The sequence below is a fragment of the Astatotilapia calliptera genome, chromosome 2 (assembly GCF_964374335.1).
Source record: "Astatotilapia calliptera chromosome 2, fAstCal68.1, whole genome shotgun sequence".
NCBI classification, from domain to species: domain Eukaryota; kingdom Metazoa; phylum Chordata; class Actinopteri; order Cichliformes; family Cichlidae; genus Astatotilapia; species Astatotilapia calliptera.
The window spans coordinates 3,964,846-3,979,093 of NC_137423.1; the positions used below are offsets into that span (position 1 = coordinate 3,964,846).

At 40.5% G+C, this 14,248-nt stretch overlaps 1 protein-coding gene across 2 annotated transcripts in view; it reads right to left on the reverse strand.

Annotated features, from left to right (window-relative positions):
- The window catches only part of slit3 (slit homolog 3 (Drosophila)), a 241,283-nt gene that overhangs the window by 96,486 nt on the left and 130,549 nt on the right, over window positions 1–14,248 (reverse strand). The window contains exons 1-2 of one of the 2 annotated variants that reach the window (XM_080304450.1): window positions 3,436–3,569; window positions 3,055–3,126 (exon numbers count right to left, since the gene is read on the reverse strand). Coding sequence is in view for 1 of the 2 variants with exons in the window: in XM_026182115.2 (XP_026037900.1) it covers window positions 3,055–3,126 (72 nt within the window). In the remaining variant the exon portion in view is untranslated. Of the gene's footprint in view, window positions 1–3,054; window positions 3,127–3,435; window positions 3,570–14,248 lie in introns of those variants that run through there. The other variant, XM_026182115.2, reaches the window with a different exon arrangement.

Here is a 14,248-nt window from a genome sequence, read left to right on the forward strand (position 1 = left end):
AACGGCAGTGAAGTAGAGGCTAGTTGGCGCAAATATGAATACAGGTGGTTGAGCAGGTAAAGAAAAATATAGAAAACTGCTGACCAAGTGGATCGCAGATGCTACTCCAACTAGGACTTTATTAAAGTATAAAAATATGTTTTCTTTATAATTTCGATCTATCTTCTTGACTGACTAATACCCTATAACATGTCTAAAAACACGTAAAATATTATTTGCAATTTCCCAGAGATCAAGATGACATTTTCAAATTGTCAAGTCCCCAGGCTGGAGATATTTCTGCTTGACAAACGACCTAACCTCTGTTTGATGGATAAACGAATGTGTAATAGAAACACTGCACTAAACTTTAATCTAAACCTAATCATCCTAACCTCAGTGCTGCTCAGCCATTTGAACAGCCGATGGCTTAAAACTTAAACCGATCCTTGAAAAGACAAAAGCACAAGAAGATACTCACACAGACGCACATCGGTGTGAACAATCAAAAATACATACACCTACCTGATGGTGCAGTCACATGACCTCCAGTCACCGTTATCTCTATCATCCATTTTGTACTACGATCACGGACTCAACCCCAAGAACTGAACAGATGGGACTGCGTCTGTGTTTGTGTGTGCGCGGATATGTGTGAATACGCATGCATCTGTTTGTGTGGCGAATGCGTGTGTTTGTCTGTGCGTGTGCGTTAAGATGCTTGAAATGAAGATCAGTCCAGCAGCAGAATTGCTTACTGTCATTCATGCCCTTTGCACATGAACACAAACACTTCAACGCACACAGACACACGCGCGCGCACACACACACACCTGCCTTTATTAAAACGTCACATTCAGTGAATATACTGTGTGCTGTCATGCTGTCTGCTGTGAATGGAACGGCTGCGTATTTACAGTGAATTGTAAATCCTGCCGAGCACTCAGCTGTCAGAGTCTTATGAATTGCTAATATGTTGTATCTCGCACTGCCGATCCCCCTCTATCTGGCCCCTATCACTTTCATTGTGCGCTGAGCAAAAGTGAGGCCAGGGAATGAAAAAAAATCTAACTTATAAAAGGAAATAAAACGTGGAGATAAAGGATACGATGGCTTTAATGAAAACCTACAATACTGTCATGAAGTATCATTTATAATGAACACGTGCATTGATTTTATTACTTATAGTAGCGGTGATTACATTTTATTTTGATTTGGATGAGGACTACACTGCCACACACTGAACCATTTACCACAGTATCCTCTGCTCTATTTAATCATTTATGTGAGCACATTAGCAGCACCAGACTGCACCAAGAACAATCACACCTACTTCAGCAGGATACTAATCAAGATGTGTCTGATACTGCTGGGAATCTCTCTGAGCTTTTGCATCACATACCTGCTTTCTGCTGTATATCATCTTTATGCATATTGAATTTGATCACATTTTTGACCCCACAATTCTTAAATGGGCCATTTAAAGTGAAAAATACACTGCAGACAAAGGTGGAATCAGCATTACGGAGAAAATTCCTTTAAAAATCTAAATTCTGCCAACTTCCCAGGCTTCTTTGGCTTCTCATCCTTATCACAGAAGATGTATACTTGGTAGCTTTGCCCTTAATAGTCTCTCTGTGAATATTATTCCTGATATAGTAGACATTTATGTGACAATGAGACTTTATCTCAGACTTTCAAGCTGATGACTATAATACCTAATTATTGTCAGAATGTGTTGGAAACCCTAAAAACCATAAGAAAAATCACATTCTTGTCTTGTTCTTTTCCAACATTTAACTCAACTGGGAAACCAAACAATTTCTAGTAGTTCTAATAATTTGCCGGCATATTTTCCAAGTCATATGTAGCCAAAGATGGACAGACAGGTTGGAAAAAGTGGAATCACCCCACTTTTCTCTCTTCTTTTTGCCTGTTTTTTTAGGCTAATCTTTCTTTCACTTTGCCTGTGCCTGATTTCCTATATGATTATTCCTCATTAAGATAATCAAAAACAGTACCACTAACCTTATCAGCTATCAGCAATGCCACCATCACAGAACAAACTTATTTTCAGCTGCTTTTTCCTAATATCAGGATCTGACACTATAACCTTTATATTCTTTATTTTAGCACAAAATATAGGGAACAGAGTAAGAAAATAATAACCTGATTCTGTACTAACAGTAAAGCCTTGCAACAGACACACATAGAAACCCATTCATGCACAATTACATGCATTTGTACACACATACAGGTGCGGAAAAAGTAGACACCTTTTTACTAATATAGCTTTTGTTGCACAGTGGCCGGTCACACCTCTGAGTATAGTGACAAATGAGGAGCTCTGGAAATGTAGACAGATCAGACGCACACAATTTCTCCTCACACACTTGCGCAAACACACACATACAGACTCAATAACTCACACAGCTGGAAGCAAACACGTAAGAACATTAATGTATCCCCACATACAGGAGGAATCACCCACATATGCTAACACACATGGAGCGCAGAAATGCAGAGCACAGCAGGTGGCAGATACAATGTTTCCCATCCCATTGTTTGTGTTGTATTTGGGTGTGTATCAGTTTAATGTGAGTCAGTGACTACACAATTTCAGGCTGATGAACAGGTAGGTTTCATCTTTGCAAGCAATGCGTACAAGTACTTATACAGCCACCTCTGCAGTCATTCAAGGCTATAACTGAGGATAATTCACACGCAGAAGCATTTAAGAAACTGTGATCTTTAAACAAAATCATCTTCAAGTTACAGCTTTTCTTATACTAAAGACACAAAGCAGACATAGAAAAGTACATGAAGGGGAAAGAGGGACGATACAGAACTGAGAGGGAAGTGTATTCCTTTTAAATGAAAGGGAAAAAAAGGAAAGGGCGAGGAAACTGAATAAGACATAAAGCAAAGCTTATAATGAGAAGAGGAGAGTGCAGGACATATCCTTGTTTCACAGACAAAACATGAAAAGGGGAAGAGAGGAGAAGAGGAAACTGATGAGAGAAGGAGGAGGCAAAGGAGGAGAGAGATGGAGGACCAGGGTTTTTCTCTACTTACAGAATCTCCAGATCGCGCAGCGCTCGGAAAGCTCCATCTTCGATGCAGCTGATGTGGTTGCTGTCCAGTTGCCTGCACCGCACACACAAACACACACACACACACAGACACACACACACAGATGAGACAGAGATGGGAGAGAGTCAGGCGCAAGTCTGCAAGGTCCGCTCAGCTGGGGGAGGGACTAACAAAAGATGGGTTGCTTGAACGAGAGTGTGTGCATGTGGATATGTGTGTAAGGTGATACCCAAGTAGTGGGCTTAAGGTAGCAGGTAGGAGACACCGGAGTTAACTCTCTCTCTCGCACATGCACTCACTCACACACACTCTAGGAATATCAAGTCCAGATGATAGCACGAAAGCTAAGGTTAAGTCTCTCACCTCGGTGCTGATATGGCCAGCCCTAAGGAGAAGAGGAGAGGAAAAGGAGAGCGCGAGAGAAGAGACCGGTGCGCTGAAGTGGCCTGCCTGGCATCAGCCTATCACCTCCTTCCCCTGCCGCACGCCCAGCGCACACTGGCCACCGGGAGAGAGAGGGGCGAGAGAGATAGGCACAATAAAGAAGAGAGCGAGCGAGCCATTGCTACTAAAGCCCACCCTGCTTGTCTGTTCTGTAAATATTAATTGCATCTCTCCTCTCCCATCCTCCTCCTCTCCCTCCCCCCATGTCCTCTTTTATTCTTTTTTCCTCTCTCTATAGTGAAAGAGGGAGTAATTTCATTACATTAGGCCAGCCAATCCATTAAGGGCCTTTTACCGGCTCTGTCACTGAAACAATTTCATTAAAAGGAAAGCCTCCGTAAATCAACCTACAGTCACGACTCTGCCTCTTGTTCCCATTCTCCTTCTTTCCTCCCTCTCTCTCACTAACTCCTCCATTTCCAGGCTTGCTCAACGACTTGCTTGCTGGACTACCAGATGCACCCTGTACCCCACTGCCATCCATCCTTTGCTTTTACTTTAATTTGCTCGGCTCTAGGTATTCAGCTCCCCTCCCCACCAACATCATCCACCCCTCATGAACCCAGCAACCCTGAAAAGTCCACTTCCTCCCTTCCTTCCTTACTTCCTTCCATTCCTCCAACCCATTCATCCCTCTGTCCCTCCTACCTCATCTTCTTCATCTACAGGAGAGTATGGATGGACTGCAGATGAAAATACACAAAGGGCAGACATTTAGAAGTATCCTCATGTCCCTTGTAAGTGGCATTTAACCTATTACACACACAGACACACTCAGACAGGTGGACACAGGTAGATTAATACGGTAAACACAGCACAGAAAGATTAAAATACATGCAAACTGACAGAAACACTATGAAACTATTTATTGTCTGCTCTTGAGCCACTACAACTGTGGGGCAACCGTGGCTCAGGGGGTTGGGAAGTGCATCTGTAACCGGAAGGTCGCCGGTTTGATTCCCGGGCTCTCTGTCCTGGTCGTTGTGTCCTTGGGCAAGACACTTCACTTACCGCCTGCTGGTGTTGGCCAGAAGGGCCGATGGCGCGATATGGCAGCCTCGCTTCTGTCAGTCTGCCCCAGGGCAGCTGTGGCTACAACCGTAGCTGCCTCCACCAGTGTATGAATGTGAGAGTGAATGAATAGTGGCATTGTAAAGTGCTTTGGGTTCCTTGAAAAGCGCTATATAAATCCAATCCATTATTATGACTACACCTTAATCTTTTGTCTTCTTCTCTTCCCCAATCTCCCTTCCGCTGGATTCCTCCATTGCTAATCACTTTTTCTTTGACTTCGACCATCTTATGTTCGTTTCTCTCCTCTTGTTTTGGATCAGTCTTCTCCACTTTTCATCTCTCCCAATTCACAATCCATGTTTTTCTCTCATCTTGTCTTTTATTCCCCCTTCACTTTTTCCCTTTCGCTCTTCATCTACCCATCTCTAATCAATTTCGTCTCCCTGTTTTCTTTCATCAAGCTTTTTAATTTATTTTTTTCCCTTCTGTGTTTGCCTTGGTGTCTGCTTGGCACACTGCAACACCCGTTAAATCAGTCATGTCAGCTTTTAACCCCGAGGAAGGTGCATCCCAAAAAGGCAGCTGTAGTTTTCTCTCTTTCTGTAGGGCAGCAGAAATCACATCAGAATTTCTTTTTTGTTTGTTTTTGTATATACATGTCCACAGTGCAAGTCTGTGTAAAAAATCTTAGAGACATATAAGTCCTCGGAGTATCTGAAAATTGTATTCACTACAGTGCACCACAGGTACACCTCAATATTCTGTATGTCCGCTTATCAACAACAGGCAGCTGGCCAGAGACGGGCCCAGATGCACCATCTTCAGACAAGATAAATGTACAAACTAAATGTTTTAGAGCACATAGCAGTAGTAGAGAGTCATTATCTTATCACAGCTCTTTATACAAGAACATGCAAAGCAAACTCAGAAATATTTCTATTGAGACAAGGCTTCAGAAAGCTACCATATAAAGTTCACTGTAATTTTTCATTGCTTGATCATTATACTCTCTGAGGCGGCGCTGACATGTGCAGCAGGGTCACAGAAATGAGTTGACGGCACAGTGTAGTAAACGTATTCTTCAAGCTTCTACCTGGTATTGACCAGCTACTAGTGGTTAACAATTGGCATGGTTTTGATTTGGAGTAAATAGAGAAAATATCAAACCAATCCATACCCACAGGCCAGGTTTGGATCACAGCATAATTATTTTCAACCCTCCAAAGACTTCCATAGAGTGATGAGATGCCTGGATTTTCTTTGAAGCAATGCAATCATATCTTAAAGGTGATTTAGTGTTAAGTTCTAGCTCCTAGCCATTGTGGCACTTCATTAACTGAGCACAATCTGTAAAGATTGGACAGGATCAACAATATGGAGCACTAAACAATGATGGTATATGAAAGCGTACATAAAAGAATAGTCTGGGTTTGTGCTCTTGTCATAAGTCATGTCTTGAAGCTATTTTTTTTCTTTGTTGCCCACTTGTTGGATGAGAGCCGCAAGTGTAAGCATCTGTTAAATGACTGAGTCTAAAATATAGTGAGTCTGGGGATCATCAGCATATGGTTGTGCCATGTTTTCTGCTTTATGTAATTAAAAGGGATGTATTTTGGGGGGAAGGAAGAATGGCGCACAGCCTAAACAGCCATATGGAGATGCATGGCACCGCTAAAGTTGGCTAGTTATTACAGGCTTTTTATTCACGGCACTGTTCTTTTAATGTCGAGGAATAAAGTGTAGAGACAGACAACCAACAACAAATTAGGGTCTTTGTCATTCTATTCATACATCGAAATCTATGTGTGAAGAATGGCAACTCATGTGGTGTCTGAAGGAACTTTCCATCCCACACCTGCTGTTCTAGCCTGGGCTCCTGTAACTTAACAAAGGCTACCAGTTATATTAAGCTATAGCTTAATTTAACTGGTATCATTTGTTTATATTTTACAAATAATGTAAAATATAAAAAAATGAAGATAATTTGGAGCCTAGGTGAATCAGCCAATATTGGTGTCTTGTTAGCCTGACATCACAGTACAGGGGTCCAGTTCAGCCTTCACCTTAAAGTGCAAATATGTCTAGCTGCTAAACGTCATCTTTCCAAAGCTACCTTTTCATTTACACTGGCAAATGAAAAGAATACCCATGAAACATTTCGTAAAAACACTTCACTTCTAAATGTAACAGTTCTTGGTTGCTGGTTAAATTTTAAGCTGTTAGTTTGCTTTCAGTGCTAATTCTACAGTCTAGAAGAGGGGTGTCAAACTCCAGGCCTCGAGGGCCGGTGTCCGGCAGGTTTTAGATGTGTCCTTGATCCAACACAGCTTATTCAAATGGCTAAATAACCTCAACATGTCTTGAAGTTCTCCAGAGGCCTGCTAATGAACTCATCATTTGATTCAGGTGTGTTGACCCAGGGTGAGATCTAAAACCTGCAGGACATCGGCCCTTGAGTTGGCCTAGAGTTGGACAACCCTTGGCTTACTCAGTTATTCTAATTGCAAAATTAATCAAAGATTTGTATTCTTGCACTTGACCTCTTCTATGACAGAATTAAAGACAAGTCCAGAAATCTATGGAATAAAAGAAAAGTTGTTATTATCTTCAGTAGATTTTCCATGCAAGAAGAAAACATACTTTTCTGAGCCTTCAGACGGTCTCAAAGAGATATAAAAATTAGTTTAATGATTGTATATTCTGAGTATCAAAACAGTATTTACAGTATTTCTAACCCTCAATCCTAACCAAATACTTCCCTAATAATTAGTTTTGGTTGCCCTAAATTTCACCAAACCTGTTGGCTTAATCCTCAACTTTTCCCACCATCCCCCTTCCTCCAAATTCTTCTCCTATCTTTTGCCATCCTGGCCTTCATCACCCCGTCCACTTGGGCAAAATACCCACATTTTGGAAAAGCAAATGTGTTTAGTACAACAAAGCATTTATCCATGATTCTGCTTGCTGGACTGGACAGGACATGTTACTTAGAGAAATTGTGTTCCTTGCCCTTCAAGGAATTCATTTTTATCTGGCATTGACCTGAGCTGTATGTTAGGCTACTCCCCATGTCATATTAATCACTTTTACATTGGAAATGACAGTTAACCACAATTTGGTTTGCATTTTCAGGTAGTGTCAATCTTACGGTCGTCTTTGGTGTCTTGAATTGAATACCCAGTGGCTACACTAGAAGCCAAAAAAGTAAGTAAGTAAATAGATACATACATAAAATGGCTCACAAGCATTATGGGTAGGGGATTCTCATCCCTTAATAGAGCTGACAAAGACTCTTAGACACTTGCTGAAATATCTTCAGATATTTCTCTTTTTGATTACTTTTTCACTGCTCTCCTCCAGAAACTTTACAACTCTGCTTTTCCGCAAAACGGAGAAAAGATACTTATTTCTACACTGGCAGCTGTCTTTGAGCTTCCATCTTCAGCCACAAAAAACAATTTCATCATCTATAATGTAATTGGATTCCTCTGACAGCTTTTTACACCAAGCACCTTGATTAATGGTGACATGATTGGTATCAGTCCGGGGTAAGGGCAAGTTTGTGTATCCATGTGCGCGCTCTATATCTGTACCATTGTGTTGTCTTCTGAAACCCCGTGTGTTCCGGTCATGGATGTTTGTTACAGGAGATAGACCAGGGGTCCAAAATTTAATTTCCTTCCATATAATTAGTTAGTGTGTTTAATCATGTCTATCATAAGGCCTATTGGCAGACTGATTCAAAGCTTCCCTCTGCTACCATCTGGAGCAGAGGTAAGCACACATGGACATACACGGACATGCTGTCTCTGCATGAAATCATCAGTGAGCAACCACTACTACCTGAGTAATTAATAAAAGGATGGAAGATAGGAAGGAAGGAGGACCATAACTGTGTTTTCACCCCATGAATTTTAAGAAATAATGAGTCATCAAAACTTAAAATTATTGGCAATCAAAAACTTCAAACATTTGTTGTCTTTGTTGGTAAAGTAAGTAGACAATGAATAGTGATGGACACGAATAGCAGGCAATGGAAAAAATAGATTAATTTGTTATTGCTTTCTATTATAAGACACTTTAAACAATCACGTTGAGTGTTCTGAGGTGTCACTGGTTGATCTGTAAGTATATACATGGCACGATCTACCAATAAGGTTTTCGTATATACTCCCAAGTGTTGCTGGAATTTTGACTACTGGTTCCTGCATCTATTTTTCCTCCCTCATTAAGTGTTTGAAAAAGGAATGATTGCACTTCTTAAAAGCTTTCATCCATCCATTTTCCTAACTGCTTGCCCAATCAAAGGGTATGGACAGGGGCAAGAGGCATTTCATCGCAGCACTAACGCAGACAATCATTCACTAAGGAAACTAAGGATTACATTTACTTTTAGTTACCTTTCTCTGACTCGCAGGGACTTCATATAGATTAGGCTGTGTATCGGAAACACCTGTAGGTGAACAAAAATCTAATTTAAAATGGAGAAAAAAAGCTATTTTAGAGGAGTGTGTGTTTGTAACGACTAATAGTTGGTTATTAGGTTGGTTGGACTTATAGTCGGTCACATAGGTACCAATGCTGGTGGACATCTTTTGAAACAGGTAATTAAAAGCCTTTTGTATCATTTAAAGTGAATGATATTTGCATTTAATGTCCATTTAGATTTGAACAATTCAGGGTAGGATTTGACTTGCTAATGATAAGTCTGCTTTTAGTAATGTTCAAGGGTACAGGAATAAATTATGGTTTTATTGTCCAGCTTTTTCCACAAAAAGATGCAATCAAGGACATCAACGAGCTTCCATTAAAGTTTCTCTTTATTATTATTATTATTATTATTATTATTATTGTTATCATTGTTGTTGTTGTTGTTGTTGTTGTTGCTGCATACTAATATAGATTAACTGAATATAAAATAAAATTAGCTTGAAGTGCATTTTAAAAAAAAGAAAAAAAATATTCCGGAAAGCCAGAAATCTAATTTCTTGATGTATTTTAAAACTGATCGTACTTTACTGTGTTTCCTTGTATGTGATTTTAGGTCAATTTACCATCAAAACTAAATTACAAATCCTATCATTAAAATGAAAAAAAAGGACTTTTAGGTGAATGCAGTCTAGCCATGTAAATCCTTTTGCATTCAGACAAAACAATTGACATTTTCTACCTCATCCCTCCATCAACCTACTGTCTCTGCTGATCATGACCTTTAATGAATTAGCCACATCCTGCCATTTAAGGACATGTGTAGTGGGGGCTGGGTTCAAGCCAAGAATCATGGGAATCTGAGTAAACCCTGTCAGAAAGCTGGCTGTCGTGTCTCCATCCTACTTTCTCTTGCGGCACTTTGATTTAAGGACGCTTTCAAAGGGAAGACCATTATTAGTCTTTTTTTTGTATATTTTCATGCTTGGCTCCAGCTGTCCATTGTTGGATGTGGTAAACAAGTTGAAAGTAAACATCTGCACTGGCGGAGACACACTATGATACTGGTGTGTGTGCACATGCACGTAAACGACACAATGTTCTCACCTCTCTCAAAGGCAGTGTAGTCATAATTCAAACAAACGGCTATCTTGCACTGCATTGTGGGTAGGGAAGCATGAAGCAGGGAGATGTTTTACAGGGGAAAAAAACAAAGGAGGCCATGAAAGGACTTCTTTTTTTTTATTCTTACACTGAAATACTGTATACTTTTGTATTTTGCTGAAAAATGGCATATTCTACTCTCTGAATACATTCTTCCAAAGCACCTGGATGGTACTATGAATGTGTAGATAGTGAGCATAGGTGGACCCAGCGGGTAAAATGAATTAAATTTTATCACAATAAAAAAACGGGTAGGATAGTGAGAAAGCAGGCAGATGGAAAACAAGGTACAATATGAGGACTTGATGGCTGCAAAAGATAAAGAGGCATGTCTGTGTGGGCACTGAGGTGTAATGTCAGGGCATATGAAACAGCTGTATTTTATCTGATGGTCTATGTGTCTTTGTAATCTAAACCAGCAGTCCCCAACCCCCGGGCCTCGGACCGGTACCGGTCCGTGAGTCGTTTGGTACCGGGCGGCGAGAGTTGAGGCTCAGGTGTGAAATGTCTGGTTTTCAGGGTTTTTATCGGTTTTCAGCGTTATTTTGTTATCGTTTTTATCGTTAACTCTGTTTCCCTGGGTCTTGTCACGCGTGTTATGAATAAATCTTCTTTTTTTCGGTACCGGTACTAGTTTTATTTTGTTGTATTTATCCGTGACACCTTAAAGGCCGGTCCGTGAAAATAATGTCGGGCATAAATCGGTCCGTGGCGCAAAAAAGGTTGGGGACCGCTGCTCTAAACTACAGCGAAATGCCTCCCAACAAAAGTAGCGCACATTACATACACACTAAATGTATACAGAACATAGTTAATAAGCATTACAGTAGCTGATTGTACATATGAAGGCGCAAATGTTCAGTGCCAAAGATGCTCATGAACAGGTTAACATGACAAGAATTCATTTAAACAAAATCTTTAGATATGATAGTATATTACTACATACAAACCCAGGACACAATACACAAATTTTGACACAGTGTTCAGATGTGTCCAAACTTGAAAAATACCCTTATCATTTCTAGTTTGACTGACGGGTAGGATTTAAGGGAATGACAAGACTCTCTGTCAGCACAAAGTATAGGAGCGATCACACATATACACTCAAACGTCTATACACAGAGGACTAGCACAGAGCCTGTCTCCTTAGGTTAGCGTAAGACTGTAGTAATCACATTTGCCAGGTTCTTGGCTGTTTCAGCAAATTAGTCATGTGATAGTGGGGTCGAAAGGGCTGTTGTGTCTATGTGTGCATGGTATACGTGCCTGTGTATGTGTGTGTTGTGCCTGTATGTAAAGGAAACAGTTCAATAAATGACAATGCTATGGTTGCCACTGGGCCGCTTGAAAGAGAAGAACCAGAAGAGAAAGATAGAGACCCTACCCTCTGAGAAACAGAGTGAGACAAAAAAGATGGGAAGACATGGACTGAGATTGAAAGAGGCAGAGGATAGGGTGAGAGCCAGGGAGAGCTGGCTACATAGTGAGAGCGGGAGAGAGAGACATGAGAAAATCAATGCTGTGTCCACCAGGGACAGAATGTCATGAAGGTTTTTTTACTCCGTGGTATAATGGAGGGCTGCAGCCTTTTACTGCAGGAGTCACCTTGTCTAATGGAGGGAGGGATGGAAGGATAGAAGGGAGAGTAGAGAGGGAAACACTGTAAAAGAGGGAGGGAGGGAATTTAGGGAGGTGACTAATTGGAATAAGTTGGAGACTGAAAACTTTTGGAGAAAGCGAAGAGGATAGAATGACGATGGGAAGCGCTGCAGCTGAAGAGTAGAATAAATGAAAATAAAGAATGATAGAGAAAAGAGAAAAAGGATAGAAAGATAGAGAAAAGGGGGAAATTATGAGAGGGGGAGAAGGAAGTCGTGGACTGAGCATAAAAGAGGTGGCAGCGATGGGAGGATAAACTAGAGAAAGAAAGATTAAAAAAACAGGGAGGAGGAGGAGGTGTTATAAGATGTCAAAAAAAAGGAGACGGAAGAAATGAATGATCCTGGCACAGCTGAGTCGGCCGTAAGTTTGACTGAAGAAGAAGAATGAAAAAAGGATTCACCTTGTAGCTCAAAGCTATTTAGTTAAAAACATTTTAAAAGGGGCTGAGGCAATTTATAATCCATTGTGATTTATGTGACATTATAGCTTTGGTAGAAAATGAAGCTCCAAATGTAAACGGAGCATGTACGGCTTCTCTATTTTCATATTGGATTGCAACTGTGCATGTTGCTCCAGTGGGACAGACTGTGGCTATACTGGGGAGCACTCAGGTGCACGTGTGAGATGCCAGGAAAGAGCTTTCCCCCTTTTCAGCACATCTTTGGTGGATTTGAAGTCCAGCTTAAAAACATTAATATAAAAATGGTCACAGCTAAGGGATGGAGGAGTTGTTTCTTTCTGCCACTGATCTTCAAATGGTTGTGAAAGTGAGTCTAAGGTGAAAGAGGTAAGGTGATGTGTAACATTTAGCTTGGATTGAGAAGCGAGAGTGGATTAGATGATCACAGGCCAACCTGAACTCAAAGGTTTGGAGCTAAGCCATGGGAACTGACACTTGCTCACTTACATGCTCACACACACACACACACACTGCAGAGTACAGAGTATAGACAGTTTCAGGCCCATTTAACTTAAGAGTAATAAGCTCCTGTGGACTTTGGCGGCCACATTGAACTTACATCACACTTGGGAGAGGAAACTAAGCAGAGGAGCACATTTGCCTGTAGCCTAACTTTGAATTACCGATCTATGGCAAGATGCATATTAATCAACTCACAGATTGCCCACTGAAAGAGTACAAAAAGCGCATAACTTAGATCTTAATTCACGGATACGCGCATTCCCATTTTGGGATGACAGATTCATATTTGGTCTGTTATACAGAGCTACTGAAAAAAATTCAAACACTTGTAATTCTCTCTGCTGTCCAAGCCTCACTAACTTGTGATTTTACTCATGGGTTGAAATGCTTTGATGAATATAACAGCCCACAACTATACATTCATTTGACATACAAAACCCTCATGTGAAAAGGACAGCTAAAGCGATAGCTGAAGGTAAATGTTTGAATGTCGATTATCAGCACTTGTTAATGATCTAATGAAACAGCATGTTTATGGTTAAGAAAACAGTTTCACCAGTAAGGTTCATTTAGTAGCTGTTTTAGGGTGTTTGATAATGTTTTCATCTGTAATTGTCCTATTAATGTTCATCTTGTCTGAGTTGAGTTAAAACAGAACTTCAAAGTTCATTCGCGACATTTCAGCAGCAGTGGAGAAAATAAATCTCACTTCAAGGTCCATTTAGCAGCTGTTGTGGGGCTTTAGAGCCCATAATACGCCCGTCATCAGATGAATGAAATGAAATAACTGAACCACGTGGTGATGTGTTTTCACTTATCTTCATTAGCGGTAGTTCAGAGGATATATATGAGAGATACAACTGGCGAGCAATCAAATATGATCCACCTTTGCATCACCGAAGCGATTATGGTTCATTACTTTCAAGTTAAAATCTGTTTCGGAAACATTTGCATCTTTTTCATTTACACACTTTACCTGCACTATTTGCACAAGTGAAATATGCAGAGAAAACATGTGGTTATTTAGATTTAATTCTTTCCATCTCATTAGCCCCAGGAATACACTTTTCCTTTCGCCTGTCAGTCAGCATCTATGGTAGCGAAATAAGAATCGCCAAAGAATGGCTTTTTATCTTTTCATAGCTTGTAGTTATTATGTGTTGCTATGTGTTTCCGTCTCTTCCTCTCTTCATCTCCTCTGTCATGTCAGATGTGTGATGAAACATGGCAGCAAACTTCAATTTACACAGAGAAGATTTGTTGGCCTAATCTAATGATTTCCGCAGCAACATCAACTTTTATTGTCGCCTGTTTTTCATAAAGCTGAAGTGTCCTGCAGAACCAAATTTCTATTTTTTTTTCTATCTAATGTTTTCCTGAATCTTTTCTCATTTAGAACATTTCCACAAGAGCCTGTCTGGTAGTTTAGAGGCGCCATTGATCAGCTATTATTGATGGGAAGCATTGATTGGGAAGCGTATTGATCTCACTATTGGTGATTAGGAGATCGTGAATATTTGACAGGGGGATATTGAGCATTTG